Genomic DNA, 23,372 nt, shown 5'->3' on the forward strand with positions numbered 1-23,372 from the left:
AGAAACCTCTCTGAGGCTCCCGACGGGGGCAGAAACTGTGCTTCCGGTTTTCCGGAAGCACAGTTTAAAGTGTAGGGGAACCTCACAGAGATTTCTCCAATGCAGGTGGAGGTTGTGCGAGGCTCCGTGAGCCTCAGGTGAGTAGGGGGGTGGATTTCTGCACGGGGGAGCAGCAGTAGCCCGCGGGGGGGGGGCGCCATCACGGACCTTTGCCTTAGGCACAGGGCTGGGGAGGTCCGCTGCTGAATCAGTTGTCATTTCCATGTATCAGAGCTAATCAGGTAGACAATCTTGTGATCCACCACCGTAAGTGGCACTGAGGTGTGTTAGTTAACTGCAGTTAAGCTGGGGTTGGAGATTTGCTCTAAAAGGGCGGAGGAGCACTGCGTGGAGGGAAGAACAGATTTATGTAGCTGACTCCCATGTTCTTAACCATGTAAGTGAGAGCCAGTGCCACATCTGAACCAGCCCAATTTTGACTTGTTCCAGGCTATCCATAAATTGAAAGACTGAAGAGAGGTGGCTGAATTCAAGTTTCCCTCTTGAAGCTTTTCAGTCTTCTAGTTCAGCCTCCTAGTCATGGTTAATTGGTCTTCAGCAGTTGGTCACACTCCAATTTAAGGTGGGTTGCACCACAACATTACCATGATTTTCCTCTTTTTGTTTATGCTTTCTTTTGAGAGAAGAACCAAGTGAAGACAAAGAGAAAGGGAAGACAGAGAGAGTGAAGGAGAAGAGCAGACTCACAAACATTAAAAATGCATCCTGTCTTGCAGGTTGAAGCTGGGACACAGATCTGAAAAAGCTGATGTTGATCACTCTGTCTCATAAGAACATAAGAACAGCCCCACTGGATCAGGCCATAGGCCCATCTAGTCCAGCTTCCTGTATCTCACAGCGGCCCACCAAATGCCCCAGGGAGCACACCAGATAACAAGAGACCTCATCCTGGTGCCGTCCCTTGCATCTGACATTCTGACATAACCCATTTCTAAAATCAGGAGGTTGCGCATACACATCATGGCTTGTACCCCATAATGGATTTTTCCTCCAGAAACTTGTCCAATCCCCTTTTAAAGGCATCCAGGTCAGATGCAGTCACCACATCCTGTGGCAAGGAGTTCCACAGACCAACCACACGCTGAGTAAAGAAATATTTTCTTTTGTCTGTTCTAACCATCCCAACACTCAATTTTAGTGGATGTCCCCTGGTTCTGGTGTTATGTGAGAGTGTAAAGAGCATCTCTCTATCCACTTTATCCTTCCCATGCATAATTTTGCATGTCTCAATCATGTCCCCCCTCAGGCGTCTCTTTTCTAGGCTGAAGAGGCCCAAATGCCGTAGCCTTTCCTCATAAGGAAGGTGCCCCAGCCCAGTTAATCATCTTAGTCGCTCTCTTTTGCACCTTTTCCATTTCCACTATGTCTTTTTTGAGATGTGGTGACCAGAACTGGACACAATACTCCAGCTGTGGCCTTACCATAGATTTGTACAACGGCATTATCATATTATAATGTATTAGCCGTTTTGTTCTCAATACCTTTTCTAATGATCCCAAGCATAGAACTGGACTTCTTCACTGCTGCCACACATTGGGTCGACACTTTCATCGACCTGTCCACCACCGCCCCAAGATCTCTCTCCTGATCTGTCACAGACAGCTCAGAAACCATTAGCCTATATGTGAAGTTTTGACTTTTTGCCCCAATGTGCATGACTTTACACTTACTGACATTGAAACGCATGTGCCATTTTGCTGCTTATTCTGCCAGTTTGGAGAGATCCTTCTGGAGTTCCTCACAATCACTTCTGGTCTTCACCACTCAGAAAAGTTTGGTGTTGTCTGCAAACTTAGCCACCTCACTGCTCACCCCTGTCTCCAGGTCATTTATGAAGAGGTTGAAAAGCACCGGTCCCAGGACAGATCCTTGGGGCACACCGCTTTTCACCTCTCTCCATTGTGAAAATTGCCCACTGACACCCACTCTCTGTTTCCTGGTCTTCAACCAGTTCTCAATCCAGGAGAGGACCTGCCCTCTAATTCCCTGACTATGGAGTTTTTTCAGTAGCCTTTGGTGAGGGACCGTGTCGAACGCCTTCTGAAAGTCCAGATATATAACGTCCACGGGTTCTCCCACATCCACATGCCTGTTGACCTTTTCAAAGAATTCTATAAGGTTTGTGAGGCAAGACTTACCCTTACAGAAGCCATGCTGATTCTCCCTCAGCAAGGCCTGTTCGTCTATGTGTTTTGAGATTCTATCTTTGATGAGGCATTCCACCATCTTACCCAGTATAGATGTTAGGCTGACCGGCCTATAGTTTCCTGGGTCCCCCCTCTTTCCCTTTTTAAAGATAGGCGTGACATTTGCTATCCTCCAATCTTCTGGCACTGTGGCCGTTTTGAGGGACAAGTTGCATATTTTAGTCAAGAGATCAGCAACTTCATTCTTCAATTCCTTAATAACTCTTGGGTGGATGCCATCAGGGCCCAGTGACTTACTGATCTTTAATTTATCAATGAGGTCTGAAACACCTTCTCTTTCAACCTCTGACTTAATTCCTTGGTGAGGAGGGGCCCTTCGGGCAGTGGTATCTGCCCAAGGTCTTCTGCCGTGAAGACAGATACAAAGAACTCATTTAATTTCTCTGCCATCTCTAAGTCTCCTTTTCCCTCCCTCACCATCCAGAGGGCCAACCGCTTCTCTGGCGGGTTTCCTGCTTCTAACATATTTGAAGAAGCTTTTATTATTCCCCTTAATGTTGCTGGCCATGCTTCCTCATACTCTCTCTTGGCCTCCCGTATCACCTTCTTACATTTCTTTTGCCACAGTTTATGTTCCTTTTTATTCTCCTCATTAGGGCAAGACTTGCATTTACGGAAGGAAGCTTCCTTGCCCTTTACGGCCTCTCTAACTTGGCTGGTTAGCCATGCGGGCACCCTCCTGGACTTAGTCGAGCCCTTCTTCCTTTGCGGTATACACTTCCACTGGGCCTTTATTACTGTTGATTTGAGCAAACTCCATGCTCACTGTAGACACTGGACTCTTTTTACCTTCCCTTTCAACCTCCTTCTAACCAGCCTGCTCATTTGAGGGAAGTCCACTTGTTGGAAGTCAAGGGGTTTTGTGAGAGATTTGCCCAGTATTCTTCCCCCGATGTGCATGTTGAAACGGACTGCAGCATGATCAGTCTGTTTCATGCTGATCATGGGGAACAGTTACTGTTCCCCAACGGCTCCGTAACATTGACATCTCTAACCAGGTCCTGAGTACTGCACAATATTAAATCCAGAGTCACCTGTCCTCTGGTGGGCTCCATGACTAACTGCTCTAAGGCACAGTCATTTAGCATGTCAAGTAATCTGGTCTCCTTTTCGTGACCATAACATAAATTGACCCAGTCAATATGAGGATAATTGAAGTCCCCCATGATTACAACCCTGTCTCTCCTTGACACCTCCCTGTTCTGTTTCCTCATTTCAAGGTCCCCTTCCGGTTTCTGGTCTGGAGGACGAGTGTACGCCCCCAGTATTACATCACCTTCTTTACATTTCTCTTGCCCTAGGTCTCTTGCCCTAATTAGCCTCACCACACAAAACACAGCAATTATTCAAATAAAGATTCTCATGAATCAGTACTGAGAAGCCTTATGCATTTAAACTGCCATTTGTAAAGGAAGCAACCACAGTGCTTTAGATGTAACTAGAGGTGTTTGAAAATGGTGTTATTTTCCTTACTCAGCCTATTATGTTCAGTAAGACTTGGGCTGTAATCCTATCTTAGGGCCCAATCCTGTGGTCCGCACCACGCCTCCACGGCGCAGACCACAGTAGCAAATGTGCTGTAAGGCATGTTTGCGGGGCTTACCGCTGGGCTCCTGCCGGAGCTGGCTCAGCTCCAGCCGGCGCTGAGCCACCACCCAGTGGGCACCCACGTTCCACAGCTCGGTGGTGCCTGCGACTGCTGGGCTGTGGAACGGGAAATGGGGCAGGGACAGGGGCATTCTGGGGAGGGGGGAGGCCAGAGTGACATGGGGAGGGGGCGGGGAGGCTAGTGTGACGCAGGGAGGGGCGTACCAGGGGTGTGCCTGGGGGCGGGCAGGAGGAGGATCTGCGAAGCTCTGCTCTGCAGTATCCTAGGCGCTCATGAAGGCTGCTTACCTTACACGAGCGCCTTTGCTTTAGCAGCACCCTTTGGGCATTGCTGAAGAGAGTAGCCCCATTGCGGGGCTGCCTCCTTTACCCAGGGGAAGGGGACGAATGCCCCCCACTCCCAAGGTGCCTCCCGCGGTAGTGCAGGAGGTGCTGGATTTGGCGGCAGCACTTGCGGTGCCGCTGTGCTGGGGCTCCCCAGGCAGCTCAGGATTGGGCTGCCCATTAGGACTGGGCTGTAACTCACCAGAAAGAAATACCTAGATAAACCATCTGGGATGGAAACTACCTAACTGGCCAGCCTATCCAAGAAGAATGGCGGGCAGTTTCAGGTTCTTTTCTTGCTGTGAAGTCACAGATGACTATGTAAGGGAACAAACTGTGGCCTGGGTCTGCAATCAGCTCAATTAAAGCCACAATTGGCTTATGGGATATCTGCTCAGAAAGCATTTCAGGTACATCAGATGTTCTTTTTGCATGGCATCACCTTACTTCAGATGTTTATTCCCTACTTTTGGACTTTTCTCATTGCACTTCTGTAACAATGAATATGGTTCTATTTGTAGAAGGTCCACATAGGACATTTGCCAAGTGTGTTTCATAATATCCTGAAAAGATTTAGCAGATATCTTCAACGTATTGTGATTGGTACCGGAATAGTCACAGAATATTAGATGGTAACATTAAAAATAATTGCTGCCTATAGGGCTCCCAACCAGCAAAACAGGATGACATAAAGGCAAATATTACGGTACATTAATATGCTGCATATTTATGCTTTCATAAAGTAACAGCGTAGGCAAGGATAAAAACAGATGGTTGTACCAATATGCCTACATTTTTAAAAAAGTTGTTTATGCAAGCTGGAGACTAGAACTAAAATTCTCCACTGCTACATGTGTTTCATAGGCTGCAATCCTAACCACACTTTCCTGAGAGTAAGCCCCATTGAACAAAGTACAACTTACTTCTGAGTAGACCTGATTAGGATTGTGCCCATGGTTCCATATTTGTCAAACTGTGGGGCAGCCCCCCACTCTTGAGGTATATGAGAGATCCTGAGGATGATGGATTACCAGCCGAGTACCCAGAGGAAAATATTTCTTTACTCAGTGTGTGGTTGGTCTGTGGAACTCCTTGTCACATGATGTGGTGATGGCATCTGGCCTAGATGCCTTTAAAAGGGGATTGGACAAACTTCTGGAGGAAAAATCCATTACGGTTACATGATGTGTATGTGCAACCTCCTGATTTTAGGAATGGGCTATGTCAGATGCAGGAGAGGGCACCAGGATGCAGGTCTCTTGTTGTCTTGTGTGCTCCCTGGGGCATTTGGTGGGCCGCTGTGAGATTCAGGAAGTTGGACTAGATGGGCCTATGGCCTGATCCAGCGGGGCTGTTCTTATGTTCTTACTGCTCGTGTCAGCTTTCTCCCACCCACCTGCCAACAAAGACAATACTGAAGTGGTACATATTCGTGCTATTAATTCTTCCCACATTATCAGCATTCTCATGTTACATTAATGGAGAGGCAAGAAGCGACAATACAGTGATTCCCACAACACTTACAGCCAAATCCTATCGGCGTCATGCTGATGGATCTCATGATCTGTCAGTGTAAGTCCTGACCCATCATCAAACAAGTTGCTTCTATAACAGGCAGCTCAGATGGTGCTATTGACTGAACACTGGACTTTTAAATTAGTTTCTGTTATCTGTTGTTTATATTCTCCACTGTAACACCTCACATGGCCCACTTATTCAAAGTACCACCAGAAGTAACTAGTGATAACATCATCACCAGTTACTTTTGGGTTGGGAAGCCAGATGCAACAAGACAAACACCAGTAAGAGGCTCAGGGTGGGTGGGAGGACTTTTTCAAGCTGGAAAAGCATGCTTTGGAGCTCTGCCCACTGAGTTGAGCCTCTTACCACTGTTTGATGCATTGTGTTCCTGGTCTTACTGCCCAGCGGCAGGTGTCAAGGAGTCCTATGAGTACCACCAGACACCAACTCAAGTACCACTGGTGGTACCCGTACCACTGGAAGGAAGAGAAACAATGCTCTAAACCAACAACAATAGGATCTCAGTACTAACTAATATATCCACTCCATTTTATTTTTTCAGGGAATGAGTCCAAGTCTTAAGGCATACATAGGCTGAAAATTAATGAGAAAAGCAGCACAAGCCTATGTATGTCTACTCAGAAGTAAGTCCCATTAAGTTCAATGGGACTTACTCCCATGTGAGTGGGCTTAGGATTGCAGCCAAGATTTGATAAGCTAGAAAGTCTTTGGTTTTCAGATATTTTTATTTAACAAGATTGTTTGCCTGTATCTAGGCAGCACATGCTTAGAATAGATTATACAAGACTACTAATGTTCTTTCGTGGAAAAGAAAAAGATTTTCATTTAATAGGATCTTTTCAAGAGGAAGAGAACAAATTATAACACACTGTATTAAACAACAGACATGTTGCTGGGTTGTAACTCAGATCAATATGTAAAATATAGCTTCCTCCATCTAACACTAGTTTCCTGTAACTGTTGTGCTGCCTGGTCTATGGATCCACAGCTTCTAAAATTCCTGTCCCTCCATGTGCCAGTACCGATGTAACCAGGTCTTCCTGTCACTAGGCCCGAATGAAGTTTTACCACGACACCTCTTGAGATGTGTGACTAGGCAGCACACTACTACCACCACCACCACCACCCTCCTCCCATGTTCTGGCTCTCCCTACAAGGAATGAAATTCAAAGAGGGCTGTGCAAACAGAACCAAGATCTTCACCAAGCCAATAAAGAACAATCTAGACCTACAGAAACCAGTGGTGACAAAGGAAACAGGCATAGAGTGCAATCCCAACCTGCACTGGAACAGGCGAGCCAGGAGGCTTGCGCTGTATCCAGAGCAGGATAGGGGTCAAGAGAGGCTCAGCCAGAGGCAAGGAGAAACAAGGGACTTGTGCTGACCCAAGTGAAGGGCAGGATTTCGCCCATATACACATATATGCTTGTGTATTGGTACTATGAATGTTTTTGGTTTAGAAGACACATACTCTGTTCAATACAGAAAATGTGACCACTCAGATGAACAGGACCTGATGTCTCAAGCATGCCTAAATTTTCATATGTCAATTCAAATACGTAGTGATTTTATAGACAGTTCTTGTATAAGGTCTGTAATTCTGAGAAACAAATTACAGTCATGCATCCTTGGTCTCAGATAGTCCTCTTCCAACACCACTGAGGGTGCAATCCTAACTCACTTTCCAGCACCAACATAAGCACAATGCAACTCTGAGGTAAGGGAACAAACTTTCCCTGACTTTGAGGAGGTCTCCTTGAGTGCCACCCAAATGCAGGATGCAGCACATGCCCCACTGGCACCGCTATGCCAGTGCTGGAAAGTTGGTTAGGATTTGGGCCTGAATCCAAGTAGATTGTGCCTGCATGTGTGAGAAGCCTCCAGCTGAATTTCCTGTCACCTGCTCATCCAGCTCCTTGCAAGACCCTAAAACCTCATTCCCATTTCTGTTCTCCATGGAATTTTCAGGGGAAAGAGGTCCAGATCTTTTAAACAACAAGAACAACAATGATATTCTTATTGAAAATACTCATATGCCGCTATTCAAGGGAAAATGCTATTGCACCCAATAAAAATACCTAACAAAAAATACCTTAAAAATTCCCTATTTCATTAGGACTGTGATGGCAGTTTTTGTTTGTTTTGAAAAACAGTATTTTCCCACAGTTTGTGTAATTCTTGTGATGTTCAGCTGTGGCATTGACTGAAACCTGGATTTTAAAATTAGTTTCTGTTATCTGTTGTTTATATTCTATATGTTTTATCATTTTTATCCTCATCCATTTTGTGGACTGGAATAAAGTCATGTTTGGAAAAGTGATATATAATTTTTTAATCAATCAGTTGCAAGAGGAGAAAGTGGTATAAAAACAAGCAGGAAGTCAATGCCCTCTCATCTGTTCTTGAGAGAAGTTCGGCTTTTTATCTCTTTTATTTTCCACTAACCAGTTCAGATAATTGTTCACTTGCCTATCCCATTCACTTAGGGCAGGCAATAGGGCTTTCAAATAGACCTGAGCCCCATGTCCTAACATGGTGTAGTTGTGGATGAAGATGAAGGTTGTTGAGCTAAAAGAAAAGCATCCCCCTAACTCTTTTTACATAGGATGACAATGAACAGGTTGCACAGAAAGGTAGATTAGCAAAATGCAACTATTTACTCTGAGAGAAGTCATTCAATGCCCATTGGAAGTGGTATAATTAGAATGCTATGTTCATTATTCTTTAATCAGATTTTGCAAGTACTAATAACAGAGACAGTCACCATATAATATTTTTCCTTTGTGCTTATTAATAGCCAAGGAGAACGGTTTAAATCATTATACAAACAAAAGAATATTATATGCACATTGCATACTGAAATTGAATAGAAAAGTCATACCTGCGGACACAAAGTCTCCAAATGATTGGCAGCCGTTTGGACAATTTTAATTCCATCTTCACTTGTTGATATTGAGCAAGCAAGATTAGCCACCTAGAGGGAAGAAAAAGCAGTCTCAGCATTTCCCCCCATTACAGGTATATAAAGCGGTTTCGCTTAGGAAGTTGTTTTCATGACTGACCATCTCATTCTTGAATGGGGTTTTCACTGTCCTTCAGTTCCAAATACTGCACTCTATGTATTAAGAAGGGCAACATGCCAAGATGCCAATCAGAAGTAGATTGTGAGACGATGGTCAACAGGAAATTGAAGATGTGTGCCATTGCCTGTTATCCTGCCCAATTTAAATGTTCTTCTAGAGAGAACTATTATTGCCATGTTTTCCAAGATTGAGGAGAGGATATGACCTGGGAAAAAATCTCTGTTCTGTTCAATAACTAAAGGGAATAAATTATTGCTATGACACTTCTTTTTGCTGTAGTTACACAGATGCATAGGAGCTGTTTTCTTCAGTTAAATGTCGTGGATTGTAACTGAGTTGCTGAAATAACTGCCATGAAAAAGTCTGGCTTGACATATTTCATTTCGTATTTTAAATTTTAACTTGTGGACATTTTTATCAATTTATTTTGAACTTCATTATGACCCTTGGTTGTAAAAATAAACCTAAAATAATAATAATAATAATAATAATAATAATAATAATAATAATAATAATAATAATAATAATAATAATAATATTTTGGGGGGCACCAAGCTAACACATGACACATTTATGTAACAAAATTTGAACAATTTCATGTTTATCTGAATATTTTAATGCTTATTAATTTTGGTGCAAGGATTTCATAAATGCTGCTTTTTTGGCATGGCATCAATAGTTTAGTCACAATTTACGCTATGCAGTTTTATTAGACATGTATTATAAAGCATTAGGCAACAGGATAGCTAAAAACACAAAATTTAAGTTAACTAGCAACATTTTTATGATTTAAAAAATCCCTAATATTACTGTTGGAATCAGCAACTCTGAACTGTATAAGAAACATTAAAAATTAAATATAAACCATTTTTGTGTTACATAATGAATGTACAGACTGTGTTAAGCTGATTACTTGGGCAGAGATTTGGCTGATATGTCATCAGTGGAATCTAATGTTTCCTTAATGAGCAATCTACCTACAATCCAAGACCAATGTTCTGCTTAGATATGGGGGCAGAAGATACAGAAAAAGAGACCATTTGCGGTCTGAATTTGAGCAGATGAAGCAGAAAGTAGGAAGAATTAGCTAAAGCTAAGATGCAGCCAGCTACGTGTTTGCACTTGTTGCTCTTTGAATCTGATGGACGATTAGTGATTGTGCTGCTTCCTGCTTTAAGAGCAGAGCAGCCCAAAGACTAGAGGTGCCTGAAACATGGGGCCAAATGCTACCTTATCCCACCTCCTTTCTATTTCGCCTTCCTTTTCTTCTGTCCTTTCCCTGATCTGAATAATCTCTTATCTCACTCCTTTTTCTGCCTCCAAGTGGAGTTCGTCTTTTCTTTTGCTTCATTTCCTTCCTAATTTCCCCCTGCTCCCGTGAGAACTTCTGCAGCAGTTCATCTCCACACTCCACGTTCTAGAAAAGGAAGCGAAGGATAAGAGAATGGTGGGCAGATGCTCTAGCACAGTGGTTCTCAAACTTTTAGCACAGGGACTCACTTTTTAGAATGAGAATCTGTCAGGACCCAACGGAATTGATGTCATGTCCAGAAATGACATCGTCAAGCAGGGAAATTTTTCACAATCCTAGGCTGCAATTCTACCCACACTTACTCAGGAGGACGTCCCATTGACTATCATTGTTAAAAGCCTACACAGAGTAGCCTGTTAAAAGTACAGATCTGTAACATTTCCCCAAATGCAGTCACATACCATGGGAGCATCCAGTCTAATATTTTAAAAATAAAATATTGAAATAAGAACATAAGCACATCCTGGTGCCCTCTCCTTCATCTGACATAGCCCATTTCTAAAATCAGGAGGTTGCACATACACATCATGGCTTGTAACCCATAATGGATTTTTCCTCCAGAAATTTGTCCAATTCCCTTTTAAAGGTATCTAGGCCAGATGCCATCACCACATCCTGTGGCAAGGAGTTCCACAGACCAACCACACGCTGAGTAAAGAAATATTTTCTTTTGTCTGTCCTAACCATCCCAACACTCAATTTTAGTGGATGTCCCCTGGTTCTGGTGTTATGTGAGAGTGTAAAGAGCATCTCTCTATCCACTCTATCCTTCCTGTGCATAATTTTGAATGTCTCAATCATGTCCCCCCTCAGGCGCCTCTTTTCTAGGCTGAAGAAGCCTAAACGCCGTAGCCTTTCCTCAAAAGGAAGGTGCCCCAGCCTAGTAATCATCTTAGTCACTCTATTTTGCACCTTTTCCATTTCCACTATGTCTTTTTTGAGATGTGGCGACCAGAACTGGACGCAATACTCCAGCTGTGGCCTTACCATAGATTTGTACAACAGCATTATAATATTATAATGTATTAGCCGTTTTGTTCTCAATAACTTTTCTAATGATCCCAAGCATTGAACTGCCCTTCTTCACTGCCGCTGCACATTGGGTTGACATTTTCATTGACCTGTCCACCCCACCCCCCAAGATCTCTCTCCTGATCTGTATCGGACAGCTCAGAACCCAAATGAATGGAGACCCACCTGAAATTGGTTCAAGACCCACAGTTTGAGAAACACTGCTTTAGCTAAAGTGGTTCCCTACCACTTCTCACTCCTCCATTTCCTCTTTCAGAAGGAAGAGAATGAGAGAATGAGAATGAGACACCAACAGGACACCAGTGACAGCAGCACAGAGCACACCGGGGAAAGATGTGGAGAAAAGAAGCATTCAGGGAGGGGGAGGAAGGAAGGAAGAGGCTATGGGAGCGGCAACAGCAAGGGTGGGTGGATGTGGAAGCAGACTGGTAAAATGATACCCAGTGGGAGGTGGTGGCCGCCACCTCCCGGCAACTGTTACCTGAAACATCTGCTTTACTGAACCTTGTGGAAGGGTCAGAGGCATAGCTAGGTCATTTGACACCCAGGGCCCATAAATTTTTACCACCCCATATGACATAATTAATTAAATAATTAACATTTTAATACCACCCTTCCTCTAAGCAGCTCAGGGTGGTGTAAATGGTTCCTCCCCTTATTTTGTCCTCACAACAACCCTGTGAGGTAGGTAAGACAGAGATAGTAATAGTCATAACATGGAATGAATAATAATAATGGCTAGAAAAATAAATGCAGTTAGTATTTCCCCACAAGAAATGGATGAAATTCTGCAGCAAATGGTATATAACATGATGGTATTATTCTGAAAAGCCACGATTTCCAGAATTTTGGTCACTAGGGTGTCGCTTCCCCCCCCCCCCGGATGTCTCATTGGCCTGTTTTAAGGCAGTGTTTCTCAAACCTTTAACACTGGGACCCACTTTTTAGAATGACAATCTGTCCAGGACCCACCAGAAGTGATGTCATGGCTGGAAGTGACATCATCAAGCAAAATAAAATAATTATAAATAATTAAATTAAAGAAAAACAGATAAATAAGGGGAAGCCAGCCCTGTTTCACCAAGTGAATTTCCTCTGTAGCCTGCCTGCAATAACACCCCCCCACACAAATAAAAAATCAGTGAGATTTTCAGCCCTCCCCAGTGCCCACCTTAATAGCTCAAGCCTCTGTTTTATGGGGGGGGGGGGGTTGCTGCCTGCAATAACACCCCCCATAAATAAATCAGTGAGATTTTAAGCCCTCCCCAGTGCCCATCTTACCAACTCAAGCCTCTGTTTTATTCTTTTGGGGCGGTGCTGCCTGCAATAACACTCCCTCACAAATAAAGCAGTGAGATTTTCAGCCCTCCCCAGGGCCCACCTTACCAGCTCAAGCCTCTGGTTTATTCTTTGGGGGGGGGGCTGCCTTCTGGAGCATTTGTTGAGCTCTACTTTCATCAGATGGGGACCATGCAGCTAGCCTTGCATTCCTCTTTGCCTGACTTGACCAGAAGCCAAGGCACATTTGCTTACTCGCAAGTAAACGAGACCCTGTGGCTTACTTTCGCTTTCCATAGGGCTCAATACATTCGTCTGCTTGGAGGGAGGGAGTTCCTTCTTGGGTGTTTTTGGGGGGCTGCTTTCATTGGATAGCAACCATTCTCTCATTGGATTGGATTCCTCATTGGATTCCTCTCAACCTGCCGTTTCTGATGAACTATGGCATGTTCACCTAATAGCAAGTAAACGTGCTATATGGCTCGGTTTCATTTTCCATAGGGTTCCATGCATTTTTTTTGTTTCCAGTTTTCTGGCCATAACTTTTGATAGAAAGGAGATATTTCACTCCGGTTTTCTCCATTGCATTCTGCTGGAAATCCCACACCTAACAGTATATAGCATGATGGGGTTACTCATAACCTCCACGATGTTAGCGATGTTTGACATTTGTGGTGTCACCCCCCCAAGGGTGGTACCTGGGGCGGACCGCCCCTCTGCCCCCCGCTAGCTACACCACTGGGAAGGGTTGGCTCTGCTGGCCTCTACTATGTCTATCTGTATATATAAAAATTCAAATATATTCATTAAAAGGCTTCGGTTTAAGATCAATAAGTATTAAGGTCTTTAAAACGTTCCCTCATGCTCAAAAAAGCATAGGAGATTGAAGATTAATTTTGTGACATAGCAGTAGATGTACATACACACACACAAATCATTTGTTTCAGATTTCACTGTGATGTTTTGTTTGGTGGCCTGATTCATTTCACCAGCTCATTTCAAAGATTTGCTTCATTTCATGCCCAATTCAAATAGTTGCTTCTTTTCAATGTTGATTGTTTTTTAATGGTTTTCTATTTATCTTCCATTTATTTCAATGGGCAAAATTCAACTCACAGTAATTTTCTAATTTCCTTTTATAACTGCATAGACTTACAGGGACAGAAGCCCTTCATAAAAGGACAAGATAGCTCAAGTGCATCCAAACAGGTGCTGCCATTTTCATTCTCAGAGCAACTGAAGCTTGATGTTTTAAAAGATTTCAGCTGGTCCTGCCATAGGTTTTTGCATCCAAATTGCATGAAAATAAAGGTAACTGATATGCTCTTAAATAAGAGCCTTGGTAGATTTCAGAAAGACAGATGGACAGGCTCAGGAGTTATCTATAGAATGGTAGTAGAGTTTTGAATGTATAACTATTTCCTTTTCCCCTTCCAATTTGCACATGCATCACAGGAAATGCAAAGTGGACCCTGCAAAATTTTAGATTGACATGCAAGAGCACCAAAGGAAATGTAAAACTGTAATTCCACATATTGTAATTGAAGTGCCGTGTCAAGGCAAAACTAACACAGACACAGACATGGAAACTGATTTGGAATGGTTGGACTGAACTTGGAATTGGGAGATGGATCTGGGTCCTGGGAACAGCAGCGGAAAATAGAAGTGAATCACACCTACAAGAAACAAGGCAATGTTGATGGGGAGACATGGATAATTTAGAAGCAATGCAATGGGAAAGAATGTATTGGATTTAAGAACACAGTGAAAACTCCTGGAAACATTTCTTCCAAGAAAGAACTTGCACCAGGCAGAGAAAACAGCTGGCTCAAAGTTGACATGTTTTTCCATGTTCATCTTTCCCTCCCCAAAATCACACTGGATGGAAAAGGAAAGGAAGCCCCAATTTAGCAGCTTTCAGTTTTCAGTCAGCTGCTCTGTGCCTCGCTGACACCTCAGAGCTGTCAATCAGATTGTCTCTCGCCTGACCTCCCTCTTCCTGCTACCTAGCTGCTTGGAAGCTGCCTCCCATGTATAGAAGAAAGGGCTCCAGGCATTTATTGGAAGACAAAGAAAAGAAGGAGAAAAGTCGAAGAAGGTAGCCAGGCATCTGAAGCTGCTTCAGGCAACTTTCCTTTGGTTCACAAGTGCTTCTGTGGGGCCTTGCTTTGTTTAGGACTTGCTCCAAAGCAGGGTGATTTGTTTCCCAGTGTGATTCCTTCTGAATCATAAGCACATCTCTAGTAAGCACAAAACAAACAAAAAAACACTTTGTACAATCTTGCATATTATGTTGGCCTTACAAATTAGGCTCTGTGGTGAGTGCACGCGCACACACCCTGAGGCCTCAGAATGGGAGGGGTTGCTCTGTCATCTGGTTCCTTCTGCTCCCATGTGGCCACTACGGAGACAGCAGCCTCCCCAGACTGAATATCTTCAACTGTCCATTCTCCTCCCTGGTCTCCTCCTCTCTGGTCCCTGAAATAGGTGCAGCAACTTGTACCCAAAATTCTCTTATTTTTTGCACAACTTGCTCCAAAACACTGGGGGGGGGGTCAGTATTGTTCTCAGAACAGGACAGCTGTGCCCAGTGGTGTCACTAGGATTCGCATCACCCGATGCGGGAGGCCTGCATGTCAGCCCATGCAGTGGGCAGGGCACCACCCCAGGTGGTGGGTGTGGTGATGTGCCATCGCCCCGCCCCCACTGGTTTTTTGGCTGTACCTTTTGATAGAACTCAGATATTTCAATGTGGTTTGTTTCATTGCATTCTGCATGAAATTACGCATTGATTGGTATATAACATGATGGTATTATCCCTCCAAACTCTGATTTTAGTGATTTTGAAAACTTGTAGAGTCACACACACACACACACACACACACACACACACAACCGTGTCAACTTGCTAACAACTTATTAAAGCAGTTCTCAAACTTTTAGCACTGGGACCCACTTTTTAGAATGACAATCTGTCCAGGACCCATTGGAAATAATGTCATGGCCAGAAGTGACATCATCAAGCAAATTAAAATAAATAATTATAAATAATTAAATTAAAATAAAAGAAATAATTAAATAAGGGGGAGCCAGTTCTATTCCACCAAGTGAATTTTCTCTGTAACCTGCCTGCAATAACACCCCCCCCCAAAAGGATCAGTGAGATTTCCAGCCCTCCCCAGTGCCCAGTTTAAAGTTCTTCTATTTCAAGCATATCAAGATAAAGACCCACCTGGCTTTGCAAGTGCAAAATAGAAAACATTCCCCTTACCAGCTGAAGCCTCTTTTTTTGTCCTTTTTAGTGGGGGAGAGGCTGCCTTCTGGAGCATTTGTTGCGCTCCAGTTCCATTGGATTGGGACCATTCTGGTGTCCTCACTTTCCCCTTTGCCTGGCCTGATCACGAGCCAAGGCACGTCTGCCTACTCACGAGTAAACGTGACCGTGAGTCTGTTTCGCTTTCCATAGGGCTCAATACATTCGCAGCTGGGAGGAAAGGACCTCCTTCTCGGATGTCTTGGATGTTTTGGGGGTTTTTTTGCCAATAACTTTTGATAGAAAGTATATATTTCACTCTGGTTTTTTGCATTGCATTCTGCTGGAGATTCCACATCCAACAGCATATGGCATGACGGGGTTGCTCCTAAAACTGTGATTTTAGCACGTCATCCCCCTAGTGCACGTCACCCCCCTTGCGCGACACCTGGTGTGGCCTACACCCCCCGCACCCTCCCTAGCAATGCCACAGCCACAGCTGCCAGGTCTTCTTGCTGCCTTGCTTTTAAGCCTACATACGTGAATGGGATTTGCTCTGTCTCCCTCCAGACTGACCAGTCATGCACCCTGGCATAAGGTGAGTCTCAAGAGGCTCAATCCTCCCATAATTTGCCTTTGTTTTTAACCTGTCAACTTTGAGCCAGCTGTTTTCTCTGCCTGGTGAAAGTTCTTTCTTGAAAGAAATGTTTCCAGGAGCTTTCACTGTGCATATCTGGCTCCACTACAGGGTACAGGGCTTCCCTAAAATGTCACCTGTGACTGTGATCTTGTTACTCTGTGCCAAATGTCAGGACAACTGTATGGAGAGTTTTGATTTTATGATTGACAGAACATTCAAGGCTTATAATAGTAGAATGCTGTTTTTCCCTCATTTTAGGAATCCAGGCACCCCCATGCTCCTATAATAAACTAGATATTGAAAGAGATCAATGTCTCTTGCTTTCTCATTACAAAGCAACAGACCCTGTAAAGAGGTCACTCTTGGAACTTCCTGTTGTCCAGGAATGAGCATCCTCCCCAACCCTTTGTAACATTATTTTGCTGAAACTGAAAGAAATCCAAGAAGGATTTGGGATTAAAGACTTCATTTTAACTTGGCAATGCTGCGGTAGAACCCTCAGAACAGCACATAGCAAGAAATTGCATGAACCTTCTTAATTAGGAATTAATTCAAATTGGCACAGAAGGCCTAGATGTAACATTTGCCTGCTGCAAACTCTTAACAGAGACAATCATCACACAGGGTTACAATCCAATTACTGTAGATACTCGCCCATAAGTCGATCCCACGATAAGCCGAGGGCAGGTTTTGAGCCAACAATCATGGAATTTTCTATGACCCTCAGATAAGTCAGGGGTTAAACTTAGGGGGGTGTCTGACTATAGTTTTGTCTGATTTTACCCGAAGCCAGATCCTGAAAAATAACCTACCACTAATTGTTACCTAAGAACTGTAGTCTCTAATTTATTAAAAACATAGTAAAAGATCATAAGATACATTTTTATTCTTTTTAAATTCTGGTCTTCACCACCTTTTTGTAAACACTGTCAGAGTAAGTGCACTGTAAACTACATACCAGTAGAACAGTGGTTTCCAACCTGGTATTCATGTACTCCCAGGGACACTCAACAGGACCTTTAGGGGTACTTGAAAAAGAATGGCATAATGCAGGTCATGCTCCAGAATACCTTGCAAGACAGGAATGCCTTGCAAGGACCAGTAAGGCAGGAAGGGAGGTATATAGTTGGCTGTGAAAGCTCCACCAATAGCTAGTTTTTGGTCATCAATTCATGTATGAACCAGTGATTGAAAACCAGCACAGTCAAAAAGCTGAAACGTAATATGGAAAGTGATCAATCACCTAGAATTTCTCAGCACACTCTGGTGCAAAACAGTGCAAAGGCAGAGTCTTTTGTTCTTCAAGCAGATAAAAAGAGAAAACACTGTGATGAATACATGGAGTTTGGGTTTTCATATGGGGGAGATAAGGGCTTGTATTATTAATTACAAACATTTTGCTAATAGGAAGGGTACAATTTATGGAAATGGGCTGCCAAGGGATATGCCAGTGAAAAAGGGTGGGAACCACTGCAGGAGAACCAAGAATCAAATCCACCTTTAAGGTGTCTGGTGTGTTAAGCGAGAAGCTCTACGTACAACATACAACCCATAACACATAACTGGGAGTGTGCAATTCAATTCGCAGCAGAGAGATGCAGCTGCATATATTTGCAACCCTTTTTACTCAGAAGTAGACCCACTGCTTTCCATGGGTGTTATTCTTCAGTAACGGTGCACTGAATTGTAGCCTGGGAAGGAGGGTCCCATCCTGGTGTTTCAAAAAACAGACCTGCTTTGCAAGCATTTGCCAAGCAGAACCAGGCTGCAGCAGAAGGAAGGAGAATAAAAGGTTAACTTTGGCTGGAATTTCCCAGTTGCTGTAGAAAGGATCTCTGCCCTGCCTGCCTGCTGCTTGAGAAACTTGGCGCCTACCTGCCTGCCGCTTGAGACAGAAACTGTTCGGAGTTGAAAGGTTTTGCCCCCTGATTGACCCGGAGATCAGGCGAAGTGAGAATTGGAGCTTGATTACTTGGCAGAAATTTCACATACTATACATGTGTATCTACGGTAATAGTTTGCATCTGATAATTTATTATTACAGAAACCTTTTGTGACCTTCTCGTTCTTCCCTACTTAGACAACGCTAAATATCTCACAGGAATGCCCTTGAATAGGATAGCCTTTGTACTTCCAAAGCATTAAGAGTTGGAAGAGCCTTTATAATGACAGCACACTACAAAGAAGTATTTTATATGGTTTCATATTGTTCCTAGTTTTAGTTTAGAAAATCATTGTCTATAGGAAGTCTGTCAACTTCCTTTTAGCTCATCAAAAACTGTTAAGATTCTACTGGAGGAGAGGGAGAGGACAGCTAACAATGCACCACCACTGAAAAAATGTAATTATAGCTTCTGAACTACTACAGTTCATATTGCTAGCATCTTTAATTATCATTAAATACTGAAAGAATATCTCAGGCACAATCATTCCCCTCTATCATTAATTACCCCATTAGGAATATTACAATCAAGAGGTAAAGAGCTCAATTATTTGGTCATGCAAGATTTAGTACATATAAACAGAGAAAGAGTGTTGTGGGATCACTGACATATTTGGAAATTTGTAGAGTATTGTAAAACATTATTATATAAGAATGTCTCAGAAATCCTCTACGATCCATTGTTATAGAGATATTGATTGAACACAAATACAGGATAAAGGGCCTCATGAAACAGATTTGAATAAGCCACAATTATGTATTTGAGAAAATCAGAGAATTTAAATTAGAAATATAGTTAGCAAAATGGTCATGTACCAATGTACCCAGTACAACTAAGGGTGCAATCCTACCTTGCACTGGAGTAGGCAAGCCAAGAGGCTTGCGCTGTATCCAGTGCAGGATAGCGGCCAGATTCGGCTCAGCCAGAGATAAGGGGAAACTTTTCCCCTTACCCCTGGGTAAGGACCGTGACCCCTAAGGGTCTCCTTAGACCCATGCCACCTCCGGAGGTGGCACAAGTTCGAGGAGAGCGGAGTGGCTTGAAGCTGCTCTGAACTCCCCAGAAACGGGGGTGGGGATCCAGCATAACTGCTGGATCCCAGCCCTGCCTTCCACTCCCTGCCTGCCCACCCTCCCCCTGCCCAGGAACTCCTCCCTTCCATCTCCTCCCCACCTCCACCCTGCCCACCCCAGAGCCTTGCGTCGACCCAGCTGGGCCAATGCAATGCTTGCCGTGCAAGCCGCCATGGAGGCTGGATTCAGCCTCCATGCACCAGCGTTGCTTGCTGGTGAGGAGGCGCAAACTTGCTTTACAGCACATTTGGACCGTCCTGGATAGGCACAAGGGACTTCCGCCAGCCCAAGTGCAGCTTAGGATTGTGCTGCACAGGAGATTTCCAACAAAAATTAGAGGAAATGTTTCAAGGAGCATTGGCAGTTTTTGCTCATAGCAAAAAGGACTAGGAACATCAACTTTAATACAGAGGAGTCATCTGCAGACTGGATGAGCATCCCCTTTACTCCCTCATCCAAATAATTTTTAAAGATATTTAACATTATCAGGCCAAAGACAGAGACCTGAGGCATCTCACTCATCACTTCCCACAAGATTGACAAGGAATCATTGATAAGTACTGTACACTCTGAGTATGGTTTGTCAGGCAGCTATCGATCCACAAAACAGAAGCATCATCTAGCCCACATCCCACTAGCCTGTCAAAAGCCTTACAGAAATCCAGATTTATTATGCCCATAGAATCCCCCCCCATCTACCACATTAGTTACACTAGATCATCATTAGATATTAGAAACATCTGCACAGTCTCTTCCACACGTGGTGGGGCTTGTTTATAACATTCCGTTTGCATAAGCAATTCACACAGACTATATTTGCATCTTCAGCGTCTATAATTTTCCCATAAGTTCTCCTTTGGGAGACCAAAGGACCACAAATGTGGTCTGGGCTGTGGTATAAGTGGCACAAGCAGGTAGTGGCTGATGGTGCTTGTGTGTAACATCTAGGGCTACTCACAGTCGTAGATCGTTTGAAACTTAAAGGAGCACTACAAAACCTGACAACGATCATGATAACTTGATGAAACCTGATTATGATAGCTATAAAATACTGTATTACAATGTGCCTAATAGTACAGTAAGGAGTTCATCAAGTTGTGGGGGGATTGTAAAGTACATTCCTTAAGTGTATTTGACAAGACTGATTGAGCATATGTTTCTGAAACAGTGATCTTTTCCCAGTCCATTCAGAGGTCAAGTAGAAACATGGTTGTAGGGCTAATAATTCTTAATAGGATAAGTGCAAAGGAAATTAAGTGCCAACAATCTTCTGATTGTCATTTGTGATTATTGTAATTGACAGAATGTCTGGGCATTTGTGGGTTACTCATATGAAATACAAAATGATAAAAATGGTTCTTAGTTAAAAAAAAAAAAAAACAACTATAGTCATCACTGCCAAAGATTTAAAAAGTCACTTTGAAACCAATAAAGCACAGATAAAACAGCTCTACTCAAAAAAAATTTTTTATGTATCATACAAATTATTTTTTTAAAATGGCAAAGAGGTTGGTGTTCAAGGATGGCTATTTTCTTTCCAATATGGAAATAGCTGAACATGAGACTTTAAGAAAATATTTTTCTAAGTGTTCAAATGACTAATTGTGGTTCTATTTCACACTTTTCTTTATTGCAAAACTCCAGACAGAACCCAATCTTAGGCATGTCTACACAGAAGTAAGACCCACTGAGTTCAAGATAAATTACTCCCAGGTAACTGTATATATGCTTGCAGCCTTAGTTATTCCACTTACATATTATTGAAATCTTGTATAGCTCAAACCTATTATTCCCCCCCCCAACATTTCTATAAAGCCCAAGATTTCTGAAAAGCTGAGTCAGATTTTAAATTCATTACTTAGCTGCAACCCAACCCATACTTTCCTGGGAGTAGGCCCCAGTGAGCACAGAGTGACACAGAGGACTGGGCTCTTTGAGGCTTTCCTTAGCACTGTACATCTCCCTGCAAGCAGTACTTCCACAGGCTTTGCAAATTATTAACAGCCCAATCCTAAGCTTCCCTAGTGCCCAGGGATGCAGTGGCACCAAAATGGCAACCACTGCATCCAATGGGGCCAGGGAAGCACTGCCAGTTCTCCTCGGGGTAAAGGAACTTAAAACTTACATTTCCTTATCCTTTGCAAGACTGAGGCGGCCCCAATGGGTCTCCTCAGATCTGCATCTGCTATTGAGTGGGCGCCGATTCAAGGAGACCTGTGTTGGATCTTCTGGCCCAAGAGGGGGTTAGGATATGGGGCAGGGCCTGTTGTATCTGCCCCCCTCTTGGGCCCACTCCTCCTCTCCCCTAGCCCTCCCTCACCCATCCTCCCCTCACCCCAGAATGCCCAGCTGCTGGCCAGCAGCAAAATCTACTACTGGGTGCCTTTGCTGCATGTCCTTTGGCGCTGTAGCCCTGCATCAACTGCCACTAGGCCCAGTGCAGGAGATGCACCTGTTACTCCGGCACAGAAGTGCCTTATGACACTTTTTGCGACAATCAGGCCAGTGGCACCAGTGCAGCGCCAGCACTGGGCCCACTAGGATTGGGCCCAGAGTGTTTCATACCTCATTGAATAGCACAATTCTATCCATGTGTACACAAGTCCCACTATGTTCAGTGCGGCTTACTCCCAGGTATGGCTATAAAGGGTTACAACCTAAGGGCCCAATCCTATCCAACTTTTCAGCACTGATGCAGCCTCAATGCAACCCTGAGCAAACATACATTCCCATACTTTGAGGAGGCCTCCATGACTGTCCACCCACAGCAGGATGCAGCACATGCCCCAATAGTACAGCTACATCAGTGCTAGAAATTTGGATAGGCAGTGGTTCTCAAACCACTGTGGTTCTCAAACCTTTAGCACCGGGACCTTCTTTTTAGAATGCGAATCTGTCAGGACTCACCAGAAGTGATGTCATGACCGGAATTGATGTAAACGATCAGGAACATTTTAAACAATCCTAGGCTGCAATCCTACCCACACTTATCCAGGAGTAAATCCCATTTACTATCATTGTTAAAAGCATATACAGAGTAGCCTGTTAAAAGTACAGATCTGTAACATTTCCCCAATGCAGTCACATGCCATGGTAGTATCTAATATATTAAAGATATAAAGTCTAATATATTAAAAATAAAATATTGAGATGAATGGGGACCCACCTACAATAGGCTCGTGACCCACCAAGTGGGTCCTGACCCACAGTTTGAGAAACATTGGGATAAGGCTCTAAGTCAGTGATATTTGAAGGCACTAGATAGGATCAGGTCAGTGATGTCAAATTAATAAGGTCTGTGTTCAGTGTAAAATATACCATTTCCCCATTTAATGTTAGAGGCTCTGACAAACAAAACTTTACAAGGTTTTTTTTTTCCTAAAAACTATGTTTCTCTAATCTCATTTACTAAAAGTAATCCAACAGATGCACAGATATACTAATTCTACCTTTAATAAGATAAAGTAGAATTCTAAAGTCTTTGATAAAAGCTACCATAACATACCATGCATTAGTTCCTGCTTGAAATGCATTACCATTGATCTGGCTAATCTTTACTAGGGGGGAAATAACAACAACTGAGCATGATTAGATCTCTGAAACAAAATTATCTAATCTTAAAAGTCTTAAGCATCAATATCTTTCCTCCTAATGAAGTGAACTTCTTTGATTTTCCAACAAGCAAGAAGAAGACATCTCTGCAAACAGCCACAATCCCCACTGCAAAATAATGATGGTCCATAAAGTTACTGTGTGATTCAGAAATGGGTAAAGAGAGATGAGGTGATACGGGACCAGAAATGGCCAGGGCTGGCCCAGCCATGAGGCGGACTGAAGGGTCACTTCAGGCAGTGGGCTGGAGGAAGCAATAAATAGAAAAGGGGTGCCCCACAACTTATGTCTGCCCACTGCCCTCATGGCCTGCTCAGCCGCTTCACTGTGCACTCCAATCTTTTCCTTGTGTGCTGAGAGCATTAGGGAGAGGTCTGGGGCAGCAGCAACCTACCCACTGCCATC

The 23,372-nt window shown here is 43.5% G+C and overlaps 1 protein-coding gene across 1 annotated transcript in view; it reads right to left on the minus strand.

Annotated features, from left to right (window-relative positions):
• Positions 1–23,372, minus strand: part of CTNNA3 (catenin alpha 3) — an 808,499-nt gene that overhangs the window by 292,012 nt on the left and 493,115 nt on the right. The window contains exon 10 of the mRNA XM_066622270.1: positions 8,623–8,715. Within this exon, the coding sequence (XP_066478367.1) occupies positions 8,623–8,715 (93 nt within the window). The remainder of the gene's footprint in view (positions 1–8,622; positions 8,716–23,372) is intronic.

This window comes from Tiliqua scincoides, chromosome 3 (genome assembly GCF_035046505.1).
Source record: "Tiliqua scincoides isolate rTilSci1 chromosome 3, rTilSci1.hap2, whole genome shotgun sequence".
NCBI classification, from domain to species: Eukaryota; Metazoa; Chordata; class Lepidosauria; order Squamata; family Scincidae; genus Tiliqua; species Tiliqua scincoides.